The sequence below is a fragment of the Suillus fuscotomentosus genome (assembly GCF_016647785.1).
Source record: "Suillus fuscotomentosus strain FC203 chromosome Unknown F5891scaffold_176, whole genome shotgun sequence".
NCBI classification, from domain to species: Eukaryota; Fungi; Basidiomycota; class Agaricomycetes; order Boletales; family Suillaceae; genus Suillus; species Suillus fuscotomentosus.
Genome location: NW_024539688.1, coordinates 62417 through 84965, shown reverse-complemented (window position 1 = coordinate 84965; position 22549 = coordinate 62417). Strand labels below are relative to the sequence as shown.

The 22549-nt window shown below is 48.2% G+C and overlaps 8 protein-coding genes across 8 annotated transcripts; 7 read left to right on the top strand and 1 right to left on the bottom strand.

Annotated features, from left to right (window-relative positions):
- Positions 1 to 196: 196 nt before the first annotated feature.
- Positions 197 to 1268, top strand: F5891DRAFT_1075350 (AIG2-like family-domain-containing protein). Its single transcript, XM_041363372.1, has one exon. It carries the CDS (start codon positions 343 to 345, stop codon positions 808 to 810), a length of 468 nt encoding a protein of 155 aa, XP_041217231.1. The 5' UTR covers positions 197 to 342; the 3' UTR covers positions 811 to 1268.
- Positions 1269 to 1607: 339 nt separating this feature from the next.
- On the top strand, positions 1608 to 2774 carry F5891DRAFT_966075 (uncharacterized protein; the record flags this gene model as incomplete). The annotated part of the gene is made up of 4 exons (XM_041376207.1): positions 1608 to 1701; positions 1782 to 2137; positions 2188 to 2247; positions 2313 to 2774. 4 exons carry the CDS (start codon positions 1608 to 1610, stop codon positions 2772 to 2774), a joined length of 972 nt encoding a protein of 323 aa, XP_041217230.1.
- A 1081-nt stretch (positions 2775 to 3855) lies between these two features.
- Positions 3856 to 5694, top strand: F5891DRAFT_1199146 (uncharacterized protein; the record flags this gene model as incomplete). Its single annotated transcript, XM_041368716.1, has 3 exons — positions 3856 to 5037; positions 5098 to 5242; positions 5294 to 5694. 3 exons carry the CDS (start codon positions 3856 to 3858, stop codon positions 5692 to 5694), a joined length of 1728 nt encoding a protein of 575 aa, XP_041217229.1.
- Positions 5695 to 6137: 443 nt separating this feature from the next.
- F5891DRAFT_1217209 (uncharacterized protein) lies at positions 6138 to 8233 on the top strand (the record flags this gene model as incomplete). Its single annotated transcript, XM_041369332.1, has 4 exons — positions 6138 to 6192; positions 6244 to 7564; positions 7622 to 7766; positions 7818 to 8233. The coding sequence occupies exons 1-4, from the start codon at positions 6185 to 6187 to the stop codon at positions 8231 to 8233; spliced, it is 1890 nt and encodes a 629-aa protein (XP_041217228.1). The 5' UTR covers positions 6138 to 6184.
- A 1164-nt stretch (positions 8234 to 9397) lies between these two features.
- On the top strand, positions 9398 to 10244 carry F5891DRAFT_170257 (uncharacterized protein). Its single transcript, XM_041370763.1, has 3 exons — positions 9398 to 9416; positions 9482 to 9986; positions 10043 to 10244. The coding sequence occupies exon 2, from the start codon at positions 9574 to 9576 to the stop codon at positions 9949 to 9951; it is 378 nt and encodes a 125-aa protein (XP_041217227.1). The 5' UTR covers positions 9398 to 9416; positions 9482 to 9573; the 3' UTR covers positions 9952 to 9986; positions 10043 to 10244.
- Positions 10245 to 11663: 1419 nt separating this feature from the next.
- Positions 11664 to 12651, top strand: F5891DRAFT_1199144 (uncharacterized protein; the record flags this gene model as incomplete). The annotated part of the gene is made up of 6 exons (XM_041368715.1): positions 11664 to 11691; positions 11746 to 11805; positions 11864 to 11998; positions 12051 to 12282; positions 12338 to 12395; positions 12451 to 12651. 6 exons carry the CDS (start codon positions 11664 to 11666, stop codon positions 12649 to 12651), a joined length of 714 nt encoding a protein of 237 aa, XP_041217226.1.
- A 1506-nt stretch (positions 12652 to 14157) lies between these two features.
- On the top strand, positions 14158 to 16098 carry F5891DRAFT_1075290 (uncharacterized protein). Its single transcript, XM_041363371.1, has 3 exons — positions 14158 to 15218; positions 15276 to 15420; positions 15472 to 16098. The coding sequence occupies exons 1-3, from the start codon at positions 14241 to 14243 to the stop codon at positions 15882 to 15884; spliced, it is 1536 nt and encodes a 511-aa protein (XP_041217225.1). The 5' UTR covers positions 14158 to 14240; the 3' UTR covers positions 15885 to 16098.
- A 263-nt stretch (positions 16099 to 16361) lies between these two features.
- F5891DRAFT_987747 (uncharacterized protein) lies at positions 16362 to 18301 on the bottom strand (the record flags this gene model as incomplete). Its single annotated transcript, XM_041377940.1, has 4 exons — positions 16362 to 16435; positions 16569 to 16891; positions 17066 to 17184; positions 17219 to 18301. The coding sequence occupies 4 exons, from the start codon at positions 18299 to 18301 to the stop codon at positions 16362 to 16364; spliced, it is 1599 nt and encodes a 532-aa protein (XP_041217224.1).
- Between the last annotated feature and the right edge of the window lie 4248 nt (positions 18302 to 22549).

Sequence of the window (22549 nt, the reverse complement as noted above, 5' to 3'; positions counted from 1 at the left end):
TTCACTGAATAGTCAGGACTCAGTAATCTCTAGTAAGAGCAATGCGGCCGCACAATGGTCATAAGACTGGTCAAGGTGTGGGAATCGCTGATTTTGGCTAATTGACCCCTGTGCAGCTAGGACAGTTGTCACTAGAATTGCGGTCATCATGTGACTATCACTACAGGCCCAGAAACTTAAGGGGCTGACTATTCAATTTGTTCTTTTACACTATCCCAGGTAATGATTTTCTGATTTGTAGTGGACTTGATATTGATGTTGCATTACTAGCCACGCCCGTAACGTATTACGGCGGAAGGTGAAATCGCTAGATCTCTATCACCTATCACTCTTCACAAGACGATGGACCCTACTACTGCGTCCGACAGCCCCGTTGCACCAATATTTGTCTATGGGACGTTAATGGCCGCCCCTCTCCTGGCCTGGGCAATAAAGGGCGACTCGTCGAAAGCGGGAGACGTCCTCTCTCAGCGTAAACCTGGGACAATAACGGGTTCGAAAAGGCGCCGCGTCCATCGCCGTGATTATCCTGCGCTCATCCGTAGCAATGACACTCGCACTGTTGATGGATATGTAATCTTTCCCACCAGCCCCTCGGAGTGGAAGAAATTGGATAATTACGAGGGTAGTTCGTACGAACGAACCCCAGTTGTAGTGGATATGGCCGATGGAAGCAAGTTGGATGCATACACATACGTGTGGAAGGGGGAAGCAGAGACTTTAGCAGATGAGGATTGGGTTTTTGCGATTGAGACCGAGAGGCTGGACGCCTGGCTCAAGCGCTTTGGTGGAATGGTGCTTGCCGGTTGATCGATGTCGATGTCTCGTCCCTGCACTGTCATCTGCGCTCAAGGTCGTCGAGTTCTCTTGACAAACAAATCCTCCGGGACCTTCCATCAGAACATCGGTCATATTATCTCCAACTGCCAGTTTGTTCAGGTACGGATAGTATCCAGCACTTATCATATAAATCTGTACTAGTGTTAATCAGGAATACACGTTGAATCGCATGGTCTTGCACCCGACCGTGACATTATGGAGGCTGCGGCACATTGCGTCGTATTGCATGCCTCCCATCTCGTATCCACCAAGTTTTTCATGGCAGTTCATGCGCGGTTCCAAGCGCATATCTTTAGTCCTCCCGATTTCTGTGTATCGTTTAGCGAGGTCATCATGAATCTACTGCGAAAGTTAGTATCCATGTATGTGTATCATGTGCTGGCAGTAAACAAGAATAAGGCTTACCTTAGTCCACAAATGTCGCAGTCCACAAGGCCCGCGAGATTCTACTTAGTCTTAGATATAGACGTTGTTGCCCCCAAGGTGATAATATCGATTCAAAACTTCGTTCCCGCCAACACCGTGACCACGTGTTGCTGACTAATCTTTGCCGATTCATATTCTCTTAAACTTGTCGGATCCCCTTGTCCCTGCCATCGACGACGACGGCGACCAACAGTCTTTGCTCATCGTCGGTAATTACGGCGACATCCGCGAGCAAGCTGCTTTTCTGATCTGTGGCGCTGCCTCGGATAACTTAGGCAGCCTACGACCTACGCGCTTTCAGGTGTGATTCTGATCTCCGCTCGTTCACCTCGCTATTCGACATGGACGTCGAGGACGACGTAAATCAGAACGCCGTGGCAGGCCCGTCAACGATAACTCAAGACTATAACTTCGTATTTCTACCACCACCAGCTGGTACGGGCATCACTAGTTGTTTTCATTCTTATAGCGTTTGATTACTACTTTTCACACCCGACTAATCTCACAAATTACAGCACATCCTCCTCCACGAACATTCCTTGCAAGCACACAGGACATTCTTGGTCGCTTTAATCTTCATCCCGCTTATGACAAGCATGTCCGCCCATCCATTCCCTCCCAGATGCCATTGTCACACGCTTCTGTACCACCACTCACACCGGGCGCCCTGCTTCCAGACAGTGATGACAAAATGAAAAAGAATTCCTACCGATTCCTCATAAAGAGCGTCCCGGGGAAGCACTCGATGAAGAAAGACGACTACCTTACTACGATGATGCAGGTTCCACCGAAGCAACGCATACCAATCACAGAGTTCGATGAACGGACACAAAGGGAAGCGTTCACTGTCAGTGCAGAAGGTCTGAAAGGGGTGCGCTCTTCTCTCTCTACCATACTCGTATCTTGATGATATTGCACCAGTGGAATGTGGGCACTTTGGTCGTGGAGTCTGCACAGGCAAAGGAAGACAGGAGAAAACGTGTACGTGCGGCTTTCTCATCTCTACAGGCTTTGATATTTAGATATCATGTTTTTGCTGCTCCCAGAAAGAGCTCAAAAAACTCGCGCGTGCTCAAGCCCAAGGTCTTGTACCAGGAGGCATACCCGGCGCACCCGGCACACTCCCCCCGCCACAAGTGGCGCCATCAAATCCAAGTCAACCATCCGCACAACAACCGCCTGCAGCATCACAAGTGCAACCCATTCATTCAAAGCCTCATGCTCCTGCTGTAACCATACCGCCTCCTACAGCATCAACTCGGACAACTACACCGACAAGCGCTGCACCGCGATCAGCTGTGCAGAGCAGTGCCGCGTCGCAACGGATAGATACGTCCGCCCTCGGCGGCATGCGAGGAAAGAAGCGTGAACTCGAGGATGGTCCTGCGTTACCACCCAACCCGAGCGTAAATGGTGCGAGCATGTCGATAGGCGTGGCTGGTGTCCGTGCGGGGTCGAATGGTGTCCGTCCAAGACCCGTTAAAAGGCCAAGGATGGTGAGTCTCTAATTTGGCTGATCTCGATTTCTTGATTGTGCGCCCATGAGGCTGCCATGATCGTGGTTTTCATAAAGAAGAGAATTATGATCTCATGCGCTTCTTGCAGGACATTCAAGGTCAGGCAAGAGAAATGCCGATGCAGCAGCCCACGCCACAGGGTGCATGAGGCTTTCGACTCTTGCAAATGCCTAATTAGTATTCCATGCTACTCTCCTATCTTGACGGACGCAGCTGTCATACACGTCAAGCGGCTTCATCCCACTATCTCCTACCCACATTCGCTGGCAACGGGTTACCGACTTTCCCGCGCTCAACGGGACTGCTAATGGCATCATCCTGGGTATCATGATTGGAACATCATCATATCATTTGCATAGTCCAGAATCACATCATTACCCGCATGACGGGGCCCTTCAGACTGTTCATCCCCGGACGGGGACGGTGCAGTCATAGCACGTAGTGATTATCTATCGTTGCTATGTTCATTGACCATGCCTTCGTTCCGTTTACCCCCACGCACACCTCTGCACTGCACGCACAATACACTTATACTTACTTACTTGTCTAATGTTGCAGTTTGGTCTCGACGTTGCAGCTGCGAGAAGTTCATGGTGTCGTCAATGGTCACCTCCAAGCTTGAAAGATATTGAGTCATAAACATTCATCTTATAAAGTAATTGAACTTCATTTGGCTTACAACTCGGCTTCAAATGTTTCTCAGGATGAAGCTTGATAAGATCTAGGCCCCATCGATATCATGATAAGCGCGTTATAGTCTGAATAAGAAGAAACGGTCATCTTTCTTCTATTTCCTACAGGAGATTAGACCACAACTCTTGACAGTGCGCAGTGATCACCCGTTTTAAGTGACGATGATCTCAGCGGAGTCGCTTTTATTACAGCTGCCCCAGGATATACTTGTGAGTGTTTTGAGATCGACCTTTGATTTGTTATCGCCGCTTACCGGTATATTGCTCAGACATTGGCCCGGGGTGTGTTGGACCGTTCAGTTACAGACTTTCAGCAGCTCTGCGATCGAATTACAGATTGCTCTGTAACTGATTTATGGGTACTGCAGCCTGTATTTTACATGCACCTCGACACAGATCACGTTCCTTCACAGTCAACTCCAGCCGTTACCACCGATATTGAGCTCGCCCAGTGGTCCCTTATCGGGATTGTCACAACTTTGAGCAACATCGATGTTCATGCGGAGAAACGATGTCTCCTTTCCGCTTGGAACTGTATTGCTCCCTGGCTCCTCTTCTTTCATAACCAGTTCATTATGTGCGGGGCCAACTATAGACCCATCGACAGGACGCCTGCCATCAAGCTTGTTGCCAGCATGCTCTTTCACGGCTTGATTGCTGGCCGCGACTCTGACGGGAACTCAAAACTCGCCACTACACCCATCCTTTTCCGCCCGATCGCAGAGTTGTGGATGTTAGCGATTGAAACAAAAGATGAAGATGTGTTGAACATTCAAATGCCATTACATGACCTCGGTCGCATCACTTCTCTTCGACTTGTCACCATCTTCTTGGTTGGCGAATGCATGCGCAGCGAATCCTTTGTGAACACACTAGTGGAAGTGTCAGGTGGCATTGGCCCCTTCACTTCTGCAGCTCTGAAGTATGTCAAGGCCATAGCATCAGTGACCAATTTGAAGGACCCTGATATAACCTCCGAGGCCGTCCGGATCGAGTTGATTCAAGTCGTAACAATGTTTTCGACCTGTGTTGGATTTATCACAGGAACGAGCATGCAAAGTGGTGCAATACGGGAAGGATTCATCGTCCGACACTCCATCAGACATATTTTCTCAACTCTCCGTATTCTGCAGCCTCTTATCCCTGGCAGAGGGAGCACCGAGAAAGCCCTCGCCTCGAGTTTCCAGTACCTCTTCTTTCTCCTTGAACGTGCCGACGTCCCTGTCTCAGTGTTCCACGAAGCTCTCCGCGCACGTGCCCTTGAAATAGCGGTTCGTATGGCTCCCTTCGAACCCGCGAAGATGGAAGCGAATCTTCATAATATCAGCGCAGATTTTTTCGAGATATTATACCATTATCTTGTTCACGACAAAATCTTGACCTACACCTGCAAACATGTGAACACCTGGTCAAACACTCTCGGACCGATCGCGAGACAAGACGAAAACCTCTGGAAGGATTGGTCCGCAATGGAGCGGACGATACGATCGTATGTCAGTCTCAGGTCTAAGGAGGAAATGATAAGGCGGCCATTGTCCAATGAAAAGGGCTGGTTTCTAAAAGTAGGTCACAAACCTCGTTGTTTCGTTCCTGCTGATCATTCAACTTGTTTTTCAAAATAGTGTTATTGTAGTGGCATTACAAAAGACATTCAGCTGAGGCAATGCGCGGGATGTCAAGTTGTGCGGTACTGCTCAAAGCAATGCCAGCGTGATTCATGGTATAGTCACCATAGGTTGAGCTGCAAATTTCTCAAGGCAGCTGTCGGTAAGTCTTTTCGATGTTTCAGAGACATTGTTCCACTCACAATCTATTCAGGCTCATCGACACCGCACTACGTGAAGCGTAGTCTCCGCCTTCTAGCTGCCCTAGAAGACAGACAGATGTCATGCCAAGGGGACGACGACATTCCGAAGTTAGTCGCCGCTGCGCAACAACAATATCCGACAGACCAGGAACGGCTGGTGGTCGAGCTCGGTGTAGATAAGCTTGATGTATCAGTTCGGCCTCTTCGACACTATCTCTTCCTGTTCAATGGGCTCTCTGAAAACGACATCGTGGAAAGCTTATCGTCCTGGAACTTGAAAGAACCAAGGGTCCATCGATCATTCTTGTGTTCGGTGATTGCGATAAACGATCAATATTATTCACGACAAATCTTATTCAGCCCACGTACTGCATTAAACATGGAGATGAAGTTGGGCCGTAAGCGTCAGTAATGTGCGTGAATTTCTGTTGCTCCGGTGTTGCTTGTGCTTGTTCATTGATCTTCCCTAGTATTGCGTCAGGTGGATCTGGTCTGAAGGGACCGGTCGATCCCCGATAGGGACGACGCAGTCGTAGCACGTACTGATCATCCAAAATAATTGTTAGTGGTACATCCATTGTTCTCTCATAGTGCACATACTTATTTCAACACTGACCGCACAACATTTGCAATTGGAGTCACTTACCTGCAATGTTGCAATTAGGAGGCTTTGTTGTTAATTGGTATCATAGGATGTAAAAATGTACTCAACTTGACTTCGCGTTAACCTCGAGTAGGCATCCGAATGTTTTTTGAATGTCAGAGAAGGATCGAACTTTCTATAAATGGTCTTACCAACGGTCTCAGGCTGAGTCAGCGGGTGCTAGTGATCAGGATCGATTAGTATGAACCACCGTGACTGAGAATGATCCCAGCGACGCAACTGTCGCAGCTCCCCCAGGATGTGCGAGTGAGTGTTTTGCGATCGATCCTTAATTTGTTGTCGCCATAACTGATGCAGATGTGTCACTCAGGAACTGGTTCGGAGAGTGTACATGAATCGTTCGGTTGCAGACTTTGAGAAGTTGTGCAATCGACTTCCACGTTGCTCCGCATCCGAACTATGTATACTGCAGCCAGTGCTCTACATGTATCTCGATCCAGACCGCATTCCTGCAAAGTCAACCCCAGCCGTTGCCACTGATATAGAGCTCGTCTACAAGTCACTTCTCGTGATTGTTACAACTTTGGGTTATATCGATGGTTCTGGTATTGGCTCGGCGGGTTCGGAAAAGCAATATCTTATTTCTGCCTGGAACCGTGTCGCTCCCTGGCTTATCTTCTTTCATGACCAATTCATCATGTGCAGAGCCAACTATCGACCCGTCGACAAGATGGTTGCCATCAGGATTGTTGCTAGCTTACTACTGCATGTTGTAATGGTTAGTGGCAAGCGCGGCGGAACTACATTGCTTACCACTCCTGCCCTTTATCGCCCGATCGCAGAGTTGTGGTTGTTAGCCCTGAAAACCAAAGACAAATATGTAGTGTGCTTGTCGTCGTCGCCCGGCCCCGCTCACATCACTTCTTTTCGAGTTTTCGGCTCCTTGGTGGTTTCATCATGCATTCAGGACGAATCCTTTGTCACCATACTACTCGAAGTGTCAGGTGGTATTGACGCCGTCACTTCTGCAGCTCTGAAATATGTCAAGAGCTTACGATCGATGGCTAAAACCCCTGATATAGCTTCCGATAATTTCAAGCTCGAGCTGCTTGTCCTAGTGTTTTCGCACTGTGTTAAAATTATCGCAACGACGAGCACGCTCGATGCGGCGATACGGGAAGCATACCTCCTCCGGCAGTCCGTCAAAGAAATTTTTGGGGCTCTCCGTGTTCTTCAGTCTCTTTTTCTGGGCAAAGAGAGCATGGCGCAAGCCCTTGCCCCAAGTTTTACGTACCTCGACTTTCTCCTTAAATGTGCTGACGACCCTGCCTCAGCACTCCATCAAGCTCTTTGCGCACACGCCTTCGAAACAATGGTACATATAAGTCCTTCCGGACCCCTGGAGGAGTCAAAGCTAGTGGAGACGGATCCTCGTAGGATCAACGAGGCGTTTTTTAGGACCTTATTCAAATACAGTCTTGACGACAAAATCTTATCCTACGTCTGTAAACATGTGGACGCTTGGTCTAATAATCTCGGACCAATCGTGAGAGAAGAGAAATACCTCTTGGATATCTGGTCCGGTGTAGAGCAGACCATTCGAACATATGCAACACTTAGGTCCAAGGCAGAGACGATATGGTGGCCATCACCGAGTAAAATGGGCCGGGTTCTACAGGTCAGTCACAGACTTCATTGCTTCATCCCTGCTGATTCGTCAACTTAACACTACCAGTGTCGCTGCGATGGTACTGCAGAAGACATCCGCTTCAGGCAATGTGCGGGATGTCAAGTTGTGCGGTATTGCTCAAAGCGATGCCAGCGTGATTCCTGGCACAGTCACCATAGGTTGAGCTGTATTTTTTTAAAGGCAGCTGTCGGTAAGTCTTCTCGATAGATATGCGCATTGTTTCCACTGACAATGTACCCAGGGTCATCGACACCGCACCGCATCAAACGTAGTCTGCGTCTGCTAGCCGCTCTAGAAGTGGGCCATATCCAACGCAAGTGGGACAATATTCTGAGATTGTTCGCCGCTGCACGGTGCGAATATCCAAAAGATCGAGAACGACTTGTGCTCGAACTCAGTCTTGATAAGAATGACGAATCAGTTCGACCTCTTCGAGACTACATCTTCCTGTTCAATGGGCTCTCTGAAAATGAGGTCGTGGACCGCATATCATCATCCTGGCCGAATTCGAGGGGCCAACTTCACGGACTATTTCTTTGTTCAGCCATCACAATACATGATCGATATTGGTCGCGGCAAATTTTATTCAGTCCGCGTATTGCATTAGATATGGAGATAGTGCGGCAAACGCTCAGCCGTAACTCTCAGGATGTATGAATTCCTGTACATCGTCTGGCGGGACTTGCTTGCGTTTTTTTTTCCATCTGCTGTATCAGGTCGTGCTGCCGGTCCCGACAGGAATGACGCAGTCATATCACTTCTGATTAGTAGTAGTACGACAATTCATTAATCATTGCTTTCTCCAGTCGCCCTGTTTACCCCTCACGCACTGTATATGTAGTACAATTCAATTGGAGCTATTTAGATATATATTACTTCAGAGTGAAGTCTTTTGGATCGTAGACCCTGTGTCAGACATGATCAATGACCAGCTTCAGTCGTGAGGAAGCTGCAGCCAAGCATTCAAATATTCATTGTCAAAATTTTCTTTTCCGCATCACGATTGATCGCGTACCGAGAACGAGATGGCAGCGCCAGCCTGATAGCCGAATTGACAAAGTACGAGTCTGTACGCTGCCGAAATGTTTGTGGCCAATCTTGAAGTCAATTGTTTGCTGAATATTTCAACACTGACCGCACAGCATTTACAATTGGAGCTACTTCAAACCTCTACTTACCTGCGATGTTGCAATTAGGAAACTTTGTTGTCCTGGTATCATAGCCCGCCGCCAGGAGTGTCTGCCCTGACTATCACAAAATTTGTTCACACGTTCTTGCCTTGTTCCTCGAACTTATTTTCACGACTTTGATCATTCCGAGTCTCTGATACACAATTGAAAGTCTCAGTGCTTGTTAGGAGCACCTATTTTTGACTTCAGGACAAGTTGAACAGACTGGAAAATACAACAGGCTGCACGCAGCCACAGTCGAATGCTACGGTAAGATTGTCTCGGGTTGGTTTGGATATGGCGCTAACTGTGAAGGATTTAGTATGGTGCATTTTGCATCAGTTTCTATCGGGGTTTCACCGACAAAGGAGATCAAGCAAGTACACATCAGTGATCACTCGGCGACTGATCCCTGGAGTACTGTCCTGGACAGAGGACTTGCGACATGGGAGGAAGGCGAAGCGTTGAGGTGTACCGTACGTTGACTGTCCGGACTCCAGGGAAGTAAGTTGTGCCATTTCACTTGTTTCATTTCTCAAGTATGTACAAAACTCTAACAGTGATATAAATGAGGACATCGACTCCGAATCATACTCGTTCATGGGGTTGTATTATAGGCAAGCACTTTCCTAGTCTATACCACTTCTCCCACCCATTGAAAACGTCCACTAGTACGTTGAGTTTGCATCAGTCACCCCAGGCCCTTACCATATTCTCGCATTCGCTACGCTCCCAGGCTCGAGCCCTCAGAGGAAGGAAGCGAGGCAGAGACGCTGCTGATATTCATTTCGGAAATTATATGGCCATCAGTTTGCCATCGACTACACAATGAGCGTCAGACTTTGTTTTCTCCCAGTGCTCTATTGTATTTGCATCAATCTATCATCCTGCACGCCCCCTGAAACGAGATGTCCACTATCTATCTTCCCATCGAACTGCATCACCCCTCTGCACAACCTGTGCATTCTGAGATCCGCTCGCCGCGCATTCTCGGCGTTCTCAGATTTTGATCCTTCAACAGTCGGAGTCCTGAGGTGTCGGTGTAGTCTCGGGCGTCGTTATGGTAGCCGGTTCATGCGAAATATGGACGGCGTTTCCAATCCACGTTCCCACTCAGGCTACCCTGCGAATGTGAGTCAACAGGAGGGCATCAACTGCATGATGGATTCGGTGTGGCACGGTGTGGATCGGGTTTCATTGGAATGAGCGTTGATAGTGTGCATTGGCAGATGTATGGCCTGGTGAGTTATTGCCTCAACTTCTTCAAATCTCCCACTTTCTGATCGTGTGCCAACAGGATGTTGCCGCCTTCAACCATTGTGCATCTGAGCATGATTTTCTTTTATCTCCTTTCTCAACGCTCTCTTGATAATATGGGTGTTGTTGTATCTTCATCATACTCATCAATCACGGAATCTCACGTCTCTCGTGAACCTCTTACCACCGCATCAACTCCAAGATACAAATCAAACATTCTGGGCTCACCATTTCTGGCATTCAGATGATACAATAACTCTATTTTCGAGGCAGAGAGCGAGAGGGAGCACATGAAGCGATAGATCACCTAAGGGTGGGATGAGACACTGAGATGTATGCTCGCTGAGAGGTATTGGTAGCCAGAGCAGGACGCGAATCTATTTCGTCATGCGAATCTCCCTATTTTTGACGGCTGACTTTTCTGGTCCGGTGTCATGCCGGCGCAATGTGCATTTGCTGAGTGACCTTGGATGAGCTGTTATGCTCTCCGGGCCTGTGCTGGAGAGGCGAAGAGAGATGAGATGACGAGCTTTCCGATGGTCATACCGTGATCAGTATGTATCAAACAGATGAAGTAATACTTGGTTGCTGATGCACATGTAGCAAAAAGATCTCGAGAATAGCATCGGAAACAAGGGGACAAGATCACAAACAGTTCTTGATGTTGTTTGACCTTTTGTGGAGTTCAAGTGTTTTGCTGGTTCAAATGTTTTACGACCTACATCCTCGATGATCCCCTGGATTAATTTATCTTTCCTCATGCAAAAAAAATCCACTTCGACCAATCGAAGCAGGAACGGTCATCATCGAATTCCCCGATCTCTTTTCGCTGATCTCCGTACCGGATTGTGGTATAACTAGCACGAATGCCATCGTCTTACGTCCATCAAGTTCGCCTCTCACCCACTTCCATTCTCTATCAATATGATCATAGTCTCAAATGATCCCGCTTGGTGGTCGGTCATCAATGCAGATCGTTTGGGCAGCTATTTTGTAGGTTCGTGGAGAGCAGTCAGATGTTGAAGCTGACTCAGTCTACCTCGGTTGTGGTTTCGCAGTCGCCACCTTGGTTGCAGTGATGTATGATTGGGGTGAGCATGATAACATTAAAAGACTGCTGACGTCTTACAATTATTTTCAGCACTTACATTCGGACAAGAGGTATGTCGATGGTATGACCGGAGCAGCCATCTCGCTGAGAATGACTTCATAGGTGGAATTGATATGGGTGAGTAGGGTCTGGTGTCAGAGGAACACACATGAAAATAAACTTGATTCCAGAGACAACGATGGTCTGTAATGACAGTTATGTATCTCGGTGTATGTAGTTCATTTGTCGCAGTGCTATGTTTTGCTGACTCAAAAGTATCCTAGGCACGTTACCTTGGAATCTTATACGCTGCGTATGTCCGGAAGACTACACAATCGGTGTTGTGCTAATCGTCTATCTCTCATAACCAGCCTGATCTTTCTGGGCATGTCCCCTTAGTACATTCGCTGTCTTTGCTTCTTCTGACCAACGGCATTCAGACAGTGTTCCGACCATCTGGATGATAGATACAGTGAGTCTTCTTCACAGATACCTATTACTATTCCCCTCCAATTAACTGTGGCGCCTTGTAGCAGTGGGTGTGGTTCTTTACTAACTTCTTGGTTCACTAATGACTGCCACGCTATACTGCAACAGATGTGAGTCTGTTTGGAGTTTGCTACCCCAGGCTGGTCGCTGACTGGATTCGTCAGGCAAAATTGTCTACGTCGTATGTGTTTGGACGGGTGTTGTGGTATTTGCGATGCTGTGGGGTGAGGTTTGCACTTGCGATACCCGAGTGATATTGACTTGACTGAAACATGGTGCAAGTCATCATCATCACTCGGTTGCATGCGATGTATCAAGGATCCAGAAAGATCCTGATGTTTCTCATTGTCACCTTCCTGGCTGTCAACACTCTCGATGCAGTGGTCGCCATAATGACAACGATGCATACTTCAGGGGGTACGTTTAATTGTTAATGAAAATAAACGTGCACGAGACTGATTGATACCAGAGGAACTCATTCTCTACGGTACTTATCGGTGCCAGATTAACTATACGGAAGATGTCGTATTTATAATTGCCATTGCTTGGATACTCACCACCGTGTTGGAGGCCATCGCACTATGTCTCGCAGCCCGGATTGTGGTGAAACACTTCCGTGAATTGCGAAAACATTCGACAGGAGGGATTATCGAGGACTGTTTCACGGTGTTGATGAAAACTCACGTCGTTTACTTTGCGAGGTAAGCTCATTGTGATCATTGTTCCTTCTTTCCACTGAAGGGTCGGATGTGGCAGCTTTGTTACTGTTTCTTGCTTCCAGCTCATTCTTGGTTTCTATCCAACATTCATCACAGTATGTCAATCTTTCACTTGCCTATGCACGCTACCACAATTTATCGTTTCTACAGAGCAATTCCCTGCCCTCTCAGATTATTTCTGGGTTTCTTCAGATTTCGCAGGTCGTGCAGCTGTCTGTGTTGGGACCGCGCCTGATCCTTGGTGTTCGAGAATACCACGCTAAGCTCGTGGCCGATTCTGACGTAGCAACTGGTATGACCTCAATCGCTTTCCAGGAGCGAGTGGAAATATCGACTGGAAGTGGTGTGTGATAATCGGTGGAGTTCACGGTTGTCTAGTGCCCTCCAAAGAGCAGGAAAATTTGCTTTTCTTTATTACCACTTTCTTGAAAGTATTGATCGAAGTTCCGAAGTAGATTTCAAGGAGACATACAAAGTTTTTGTTGTATTATTTAGTCAAGTGATTTGCTATACCGTTACTGACACTGTTAAAATGAATATCCTGAATATCTATACTGGCACTAGCTATCCACACACACTTGCACCAACCATTAATATTGGTTCTTCTTTCCTGTCTGATAATGATCATTCACGCAATTGCTTAACCAAATGAGGGCGCGAGAGCCAAGTTGAGCAACAGTGCACAGCCTTGGTTCCTCAATAACCTGTCCTCGATTTATCTTCTCGCCTCGCTCATTCAACGTCTTTCTCAGCTGATTCATGTCAAATGGCTCAATCGTGTCCAGGATTATTACAGAAGTGTTATCGGGGGATACATGTATCATCGTGATATAAAAACCACAAGTAGTAAGTTTGAATGCCCCTGCGTGCTTTCTGTAGCCGAGACCCAGCGCCTCTGGGGAGTCAAGGGAATCCAGGGTACTCAAGTCTGAGCATGGTACACCAAACATAAAATGGCTCGTTGATGTGACGCACCTGTGACCTAGGAACGGACATGCAGGCACCAGCACCAGCGATAGTGCAGGAGTCGAGCATCTGTTGTTTGATTTCAAGTAGTGGATGTGATAGCGAGTTTGAGACAGCGAACGGTCGATCTCTCGAAGTAGCTGGGTGGCGGGAGAGACCGTCTCTGGGATGTAGCAGGGCTTGGAAAGCGATTATGTGGATGCGGCCAAGATGTCTTCAGAATGACATCGACGATATCATGGGACCTTGATTTAGGTTTTCGTATTTGGAAAGTGCGTGCGTTAGGTTGTGAGTGGTACTCTGGGAGATTTGAGGGTATCGAACTCGAAGGGAATGTTCCATGATCTTTGAATTGTGTTGCATCGTGAATTGTCATAAGAACCATGTGTGTGCATAGGCCTGACTTCAGGCACGCGGCGAGACTGTAAATTTCAAACTCCGTACTTCGCTTGAATGTCGGAGAACGATCGAACTTTATGGTCTTTCCAACGGTCTGAGTGAGCGGGGACCGGGGTGCTAAGTAGTTGACCACTGTGACTCAATTTTACCGAGAATGATACCAGCAACGCAACTGTCGCAGCTGCCCCAGGATGTGCGGGTGAATGTTTTATAATCGATCCTTAGTTTGTTATCGCCATAACTGATGTGTCACTCAGAAACTGGTTCAGAGAGTGTACATGAATCGTTCGGTTGCAGACTTTGAGAAGCTGTGCAATCGACTTCCACATTGTTCCGCATTTGAGCTATGTATCCTGCAGCCAGTGCTCTACATACATCTCGATCCAGAACGCATTCCTGCAAAATCAACTCCAGCCGCTGCCACTGATATAGAGCTCGTCTACAGGTCGCTTCACGCGATCATTACAACTCTGGGCCGTATCGATGGTGGTACGGCAGGTTCGGAAAAACAACTTCTTATTTCCGCCTGGAACCATGTCGCTCCCTGGCTTATCTTCTTTCATGACCAATTCATTATGTGCAGAGCCAACTATCGACTCGTCGACAAAACGGCTGCCATCAGACTTGTTACTACCTTACTATTTTATGTCTCGACTCTTGGCGACGAGCGCAGCATAACCATATTGCTTACCACTCCTGCCCTTTATCGCCCGATCGCAGAGTTGTGGTTGTTGGCCCTGAAAACCAAAGACAAAGATGTAGTGTGCCTGTCGTCGCCGTCCGGCCCCGCTCGCACTACTTCCTTTCGAGTTTGCGGCGTCATGTTGGTTTCAGTATGCGTTCAGGATGAATCCTTTGTGACCATACTACTCGAATTGTCAGGTGGCATTGGCGCCGTCACTTCTGCAGCTCTGAAATATCTCAAGAGCTTACGGTCGATGGCTAAGGACCTTGACATAGTTTCCAATGCTTTCAAGTTCGAGCTGCTTGTACCAGTGTTTTCGTGCTGTATTGGAATTATTGCAACGACGAGCATGCTCGATGCGGCGATACGGGAAGCATACCTCCTCCGGCAGTCCGTCAAAGACATTTTTGGGGCTCTCCGTGTTCTTCAGTCTCTTCCTCTGGCTAGAGAGGCCATGGCGGAGGCCCTTGCCTCAAGTTTTACGTACCTGGACATTCTCCTTAAACGTGGCGACGACCCTGTATCAGCACTCCATCAAGCTCTTTGTGCACACGCCTTCGAAACAATGGTACATATAAGTCCTTACGGACCCCTGGAGGAGAAGGTAGCGGAGATGGATCCTCGTTGGATCAACGAGGCGTTTTTTAGGATCTTATTCAAATACAGTCTTCACGACAAAATCTTATCCTACATCTGTAAACATGTGGACGCTTGGTCTAATAATCTCGGATCAATCGTGAGACAAGATGAACGCCTCTTGGATCTCTGGTCCAATGTAGAGCAGGCCCTTCGAGTATATGGGACACTTAGGTTCAAGGCAGAAACGATATGGTGGCCATCACCGAGTAAAAAGGGCTTGGTTCTACAGGTCAGTCTCAGACTTCATTGCTTCATCCCTGCTGATTCGTCGACTTGACACTACCAGTGTCACTGCGATGGTACTGCAGAAGACATTCGCTTCAGGCAATGTGCGGGATGTCAAGTTGTGCGGTATTGCTCGAAGCGATGCCAGCGTGATTCCTGGCACAGTCACCATAGGCTGAGCTGTAATTTTTTAAAGGCAGCTGTCGGTAAGTCTTCTCGATAGATATGCGCATTGTTTCCACCGACAATCTACCCAGGGTCATCGACACCGCAACGCATCAAACGTAGTCTGCGTCTGCTAGCCGCTCTAGAAGTGACCCACAAGCAGCGCAAGTGGGACAATATTCTGAGATTGTTCGCCGCTGCACGGTGTGAATATCCGGAAGATCAGGAACGGCTCGTGGTCGAGCTAGCTCTTGATAAGTTCGAAGAATCGGTTCGACCTCTTCGAGACTACCTCTTCCTGTTCAATGGCCTCTCTGAAAATGAGGTCGTGGACCGCTTATCGTCTTGGTCAGATCCTAGGGAAGTTCAAGGACTTCAAGGACCATTCCTTTTTTCGGTCATCACGATACACGATCGATATGAATCACGACAAATTTTATTCAGTCCGTGTATGGCATTGAATATGGAGATATTTGGAAACAGTGTCGCAAACGCTCAACCGTAACCTTCAGGATGTGTGAAGTCCTGTACATTGTTTGGCGGGACTTGCATGCGTTTGTTCTTTGATCTGCTGCATCGGGTCGTGCTGGCCCCGACAAGGGATGACGCAGTCGGATCACTTCTGATTGATAGTAGCAAGAAGATTCATTAATCATTGCTTTCTCCAGTCGCCCTGTTTACACCTCACGCACTGTATATGTAGTACAATTCAACTGGAGCTATTTAGATACATATTACCTCAGAGTGAAGTCTTTTCAGATCGATTAATGACCAGCTTCAGTCGTGAGGAAACCGCAACCAAGCATCCATTGTCAATCTTTTCTTTTCCTACGTACCAACGTACACCGAATCTATACACACATCTGGAGCTGTTTTACAGACTTGTGGTGAATTCAAGTTTGTTTGGGATCCGTCGGAGTCTCAGAGAACAGTCGTAGTAAAATTAAAGCCCAACAAAAATTACAGGAGTACTAATCCATGTTCAGAACTTCCCACTGATTTCAGTCTCATCCGCGCTATGACGATGCAATGTAGGATCAGCTTTGTATGCGAGTGCTGCGTAGAGCGAAGACATACATCCATTGGTGATTCATATTTCTTCCTTCGCGATTCTAGATCTGACCCAATATAGAATATCAATATCGATGAACAAGTGCAAGCAAGACCTGAGCAACATGAGCTCACATACATTGCTGGTTACGGCTGAGCGTTGGTACTGTCTCCATATCTAATGCAGTATGTGGACTGAATAAGATCTGTGACGAATATTTATCATGTATCGCGATAACCGAACAAAAGAATGATCGTCGAAGATGGCCCCTTGGATCTGGCCATGACGATAAGCGGTCCACGACCTCATTTTCAGAGAGACCATTGAACACGAAGAGGTACTGTCGTAGAGGTTGAACTGATATCTCTTCCTTATCTATAGTGATCTTGACAACGAGTCGATCCTGATCTTCTGGATACTTGCATCGCGCAGCGGCTACCTGGTCCTGAATATCCGACCACCTGCACAATACCATGTGAGCCTCTATGCCAGATAGCAGGCAGAGACTACGTTTCATGTAGTGCGATGTCGATGAACCTGGACAGATTGTCAATGAAAATGATGTGAGCCGAATAATCGAAGACTTGCCAACAGCTGCCTTCAAAAATTTGCAGCTCCATTTGTGATGACTATACCAGGAATCACGCTGGCATCGCTTTGAGCAGTACCGCACAACCTGACATTCCGAGCATTGCCTAAGCTGAGTATCTTCTGTGGTATCACCACAGTAACACTGTTCTTTGGGTAAGTTGACCTGCAGGAACGAAACAACAAAGTCAGTCACTAACTCGTAGAATCCAGCCCTTTTTATCAGGTGATGGCCGCCTTATCTTTTCCTCCCTAGACTTGAGACTGGCATATAGTCGTATCTTCGTCTCAACTGCAGACCAACGCTTTCGGATAGTTTCGTCTGGTAACACATCTGGTCCAAGAGCATTAGACCAGGCATCCACATGTTTGTACGCGTAGGTCAAGATTTTGTCGTAGACGAGGAAAATGTCTAAGATCACAAGAAAACTTTTCTTGTAATCACGAAGATCCACCTCCACAGCGGGTCCTTGGATGCCCATGGCTATTTCGAAGGCATATGAGTGAAGAGCTTGATGTAACACTGGGACAGTGTTATTCGCACGTAAAAGGAGAGCAATGAGGTACAAGAAACTCTGGACGAGTGTGGATTTGCCAAACGTGGGATCCATGCTCTCTCCAGAAGAAAAAAGAAGTTGGATAATGCGACAAATCAAGAAAATCTTCTTAACGGATAGTCGTAGGATGAATTCTTCCCGCATTGCGGCGCTGTGCTTGCTTAGTTCAATAATGACAATAACGCAATTTGAAAACGTGTGTGTAAGCATGCCGAGTGATGTTGGAAGGCTTGTGACTTTATTAGGGTCCTGGGCCATTAATCCCATGTGCATGACATATTCCAGAGCTGTAGAAACGACCGTGCCAATGTCACCTGACACTTCGAGCACGGTTGTCATAAAGGCTTTGTAGTTCGTGCAGTCTGAAAACACCAATGGGATGACAATTTCAAGAGAAGCGAATTGAGGGCCATAGATCGATTGATTACACGGATGCTGGGGAATGATCAGCACATCCTCGTCTTTTATTTTGAGGGCGAGTAACCATAACTCTACGAGCAGATGGTAAATGGAGGGTGTGGTGATCAATACTGTGTCCCCGCCGTTTGTGATCATGTTATTGGCATGCTGCAGAATACAGCCAACCACGTCGACGGCTAGCCTCCTGCTAATTGGCCTATGGTTGGCTCTGCGCATGATAAACTGGCTATGAAAGAAGACAAGCCAGGGAGTAACACGGTTCCAGGCAGAAAACAGATATCTTTCTGGCTCAGCGCCAGGACACATGTTAAATGTTTTCATGATCCCAACAAGTGACCACTTTGCGAGCTCAATATCGGTGATGGCGGCTGGAGTAGACTTTTCAGGAATGAAATCTGGGTCGAGGTGTATGTAGAACACTGGCTGCAGCATACATAGCTCGGGTGCGGAGCAGTCTGTAAGTCGATCACAGAGCTGCTCAAAGTCAGCTACCGAACGATTCGACACTCCCTGCACCAGCTTCTGTATAATAATGGTACTCAGAGTAAAATGGGAATTTTCGGTAAAGCTCGGTAAAGCTCGGTAACTTCGGTTAGAAACTGACAATTCAGGCAGGAACAACACGCATAGGACATGCGGCACATCGGCATAGTTTCGGACTTCGAAAACTATGCCTGTCATTCGACCACCACGTCCTCGTCGTTCTGCACGCCTCAAGTGTTTGCAGCCCAAATCTATGGACTACAACCAAGGACCCGTCACCCGTGGCCGAGGAAAATCTCGGAGTACTCGAGGTAACGATCATGCTGCCCAGGCACCCAAGCTCGTCGTGCAGTGGCAGGCGGACCCCTCTCGCACCCAGAGGGTTATCGAGTACCTCCGCAACCATCCAGCAGACTGCCGAGTTCTGTTCTTTTCGGACGGGAAACAATCGCATACCGAGGGTGATCGCCCATCGGGCAAGGATAAACTCTCGGTTTGCTCTGTCGTCGCCCGCCATGTTTTCCAGGCTGATCCTAACTATGCGGCGCAATACGCTGAGGTGCCGGATAAGTTTCGCGACTCGACCAACAATCATATCATGAGGTACGATTTTTCGTATCGATTCACATGTGTACTAACATTCCCTCCAGTCTCAAAAAAAGGTTTCGTGAATGTCACGACAAATTAAACTCGACGGGTGCCGGCGTCATGCCAAACGACGTCGCTCAAAATCTGCACGGTATGTTTTTTATATTTATATTTAATCAGATTAAACTAATAAAAATTACAGCGCAAGTACTACATACGTTCCCGTGGTATGACGAGCTCCTCTCCATCATGGGGACAAACCCTGCTCTATCCGTCAAGACCGTCTCATCACGCCCTGGAACTGATCACGCTGCTAACTTCTTCGCTCTCACCCAAGGTGCCCAGACCTCTGGTCAGGCGCCCTTCGTCCCTGCGCCCTCTGGCCAGGCGTCCTTTGGCTCTGCGCCCTCTGGCCAGGCGCCCTTCAACTCTGCGCCCTCTGGCCAGGCGCCCTTTGGCTCTGCGCCATCTGGCCAAGCGCCCTTTGGCTCTGCGCCCTCTGGCCAGGCGCCCTTTGGCTCTGCGCCATCTGGCCAAGCGCCCTTTGGCTCTGCGCCCTCTGGCCAGGCGCCCTTTGGCTCTGCGCCATCTGGCCAAGCACCCTTTGGCTCTGCGCCCTCTGGCCAGGCGCCCTTTGGCTCTGCGCCCTCTGGCCAGGCGCCCTTTGGCTCTGCGCCCTCTGGCCAGGCGCCCTTTGGCTCTGCGCCCTCTGGCCAGGCGCCCTTTGGCTCTGTGCCCTCTGGCCAGGCGCCCTTTGGCTCTGCGCCTTCTGGCCAGGCGCCCTTTGGCTCTGTGCCCTCTGGCCAGGCGCCCTTTGGCTCTGCGCCCTCTGCGCCCTCTGTTCAGGCGCCCTTTACTGTCCCCCCCTTCGCTTCCTCCTCCTCGCCATCCGGGTACCATCCCTCCCATCCCGGCATCATCGCTCGCTCTCACCCTCCCGCGCCTGCCCCCTCCGAGTCCGATACGTATTGTGACAACAATTACGTCGGCGACGGATACGACGAGGACATGGACATGGACCTTCGCTTCGACGACGTGCCACAGCCGCAGCCTCCCGTAACGTCAAATTACTGGGAAGAGGAGGGTGACGTCACCATCTTGAACAGCCCCCCCAAGCCCAGAGCCTCCAAACGTCGGGCACGTCAGTCTGCATCCCCCTCATCATCTCGTTCCCCCTCGCCCAAGTCATCATCATTCGTCCTTCCCCCGAAATCGCAGACCTCCCTCCACGATAGTCGCGCTGCCTTCGGCAAGCGCGTGTCGAGGACAAGCCGGACCAGCGCCAACTCGCCAAAACCCTCGTCCAGCGGCTCCTCGCTGTCGAAAACGACGATGTCGGCACCTGCCTCCACCTCCCAGACGTCACAACTCCCATCCTCCAAGGGGAAAGGGAGGCAGGTGAAACGGGTGCGGTCGGATCTTCAAGGCGACCTGAACCGGCTCAACGACGAGATCGGAAGCGTCCAGTCGGACCGGATCACTCGGGGCGAGCTCAAGAACGAGCGTTACATGGCGAAGTACAACCTCGCCCGTCAGGTAAATGAGCACAAGTTTTTGCGCGAGGAGCGTGTACACTGCGACAAGGAAGCTGTCGCCACTCATCAGCGCTCCCAGGAAGCGAAGGATACGGAGATTCGCCTCCGCGAAGCGGAGGCGAAGATGCATGCTGCGCTGGCACATGCGCATGCTGAGGAGGCAAGAGCGCTTCAGCTGAAGATTGAGTACCAACGTTTGATGAGCGGTTCTAACTCTTGAGGGTGTTGTTGTAGTCTTACTGTTGTCCTTTTGCATCACATATCTCATGCTGTCCTTCATACTACATATGTTGTTATGTTAACCATTAGTCCTGTTCATGTTATGTTGATAGTTCATGTACTACCAGTTTTCAATGGACCATGATGGTGTTTCCTCTTGGCTTTGAAGGTGTGATGCTTGACATATGTTTTCTTGGATAAGTAATGTTTGATAACCTGAGGAGATGTTAGATGGTACATATAACTAGTACACTTGCTAGGATAAGCACCACAATATTAAGCAAGTGAAGAGACTGACCATCACAGTGCTCTAGGTTTATTAGCTTTCTTTGCAACGCAAAGAAAGCTGATTTCAAACCTAAGCAGCTGTGATGGTCAGTCTCTTCACTTGCTTAATATTGTGGTGCTTATCCTAGCAAGTGTACTAGTTATATGTACCATCTAACATCTCCTCAGGTTATCAAACATTACTTATCCAAGAAAACATATGTCAAGCATCACACCTTCAGAGCCAAGAAAACATATTCAAGTGGAAATTTGTAACTACAACTGCTATCCCTGTCTACGTTGTGCCTTTGAGTGAGGGCTGTCAAACAAGAGATCCATCAACCTCTCACGACGAGCATGACCTGGAGTCCCTTCATATAACCTATCACCTACTTGGTCATTACCATCTGGTCCTTCAGCTGCCTCTTGAGACATAAAGTTTCTAGCCTCTTGACAAGACCACTTGACTGATCCCTGGTCCTCTGTCAGAGCATGTTCTTCTTCAAACCGTATGATCATGTTGTGTAGGATCAGACAACACTGAATCCAATGGACTGCTGTCCGTAAGTCATCTGCTGAATTGATATTCTGTCGGAGATCTCGAAGAGATTGAAACCGCCCTTTCAATGCAGCAAATGCATGCTCCACTCGTACACGGACCTAGATAAATCAAATTTAAATCAGAAAAAAATGGAAAAATAAAGGGACAAACTGTAGAAAGGTGATAATTGAATGTCCTCTGATTTGCTGTCAGCCGTCCATTGCGGGGCTTCTTGAAAGGGGCAATGCACCAGGTGTCCAGTGGATAAGCACTGTCTGCCCAGACCCAGTGGCCAGCTGGAAGAAGTGTGTCATGTTCTTGATAGATACGAGTAGATCTGAATGCGTATGCATCATGGATGCTTCCAGGGTGACCAAGAGAATAATCAACTATGAGAAGATTGTGGGGCATAATGACTGCCTTGAATTTATTTTAATTTTAAACCATGAAATTAAAAAAAAAAAAACATACCTGACAGCCCAGGGAATATTTGGATTTCCTGTCATAAAAAGACTGGTGATAAAATCCAGGTGTCTCATACAGGTCAATTGATGTCCCATCAACAGCTAGGACTCCATTCTGCCACTCAGGGCAAGTGGTCACCCGTGCAGTATATTGCCGAGCAAGCTCAAAGTCCTGTGAATCAGGTGGGGGAAAACCCATGAAGGCATCATGCTGGTCAAGCAGTGCAACCATTATACGATTGGTGCAGTTAACCACAGACCCAACACTAATACCAGCCCATTCAGATACATCCTGGAGAGTGGCAGAATTACCATAGTGGCCGACACGGTTGAGAAAAATAGCAAGTTGAATAGAGATAGGAAGCTGGAGGTTGTTGGAATTGTTATGAAAAATGGGGTGGCCAGAAATGAGATTGAGGATGTCATCGAAAATTTCGGGGTCGACACGTAGTTTATG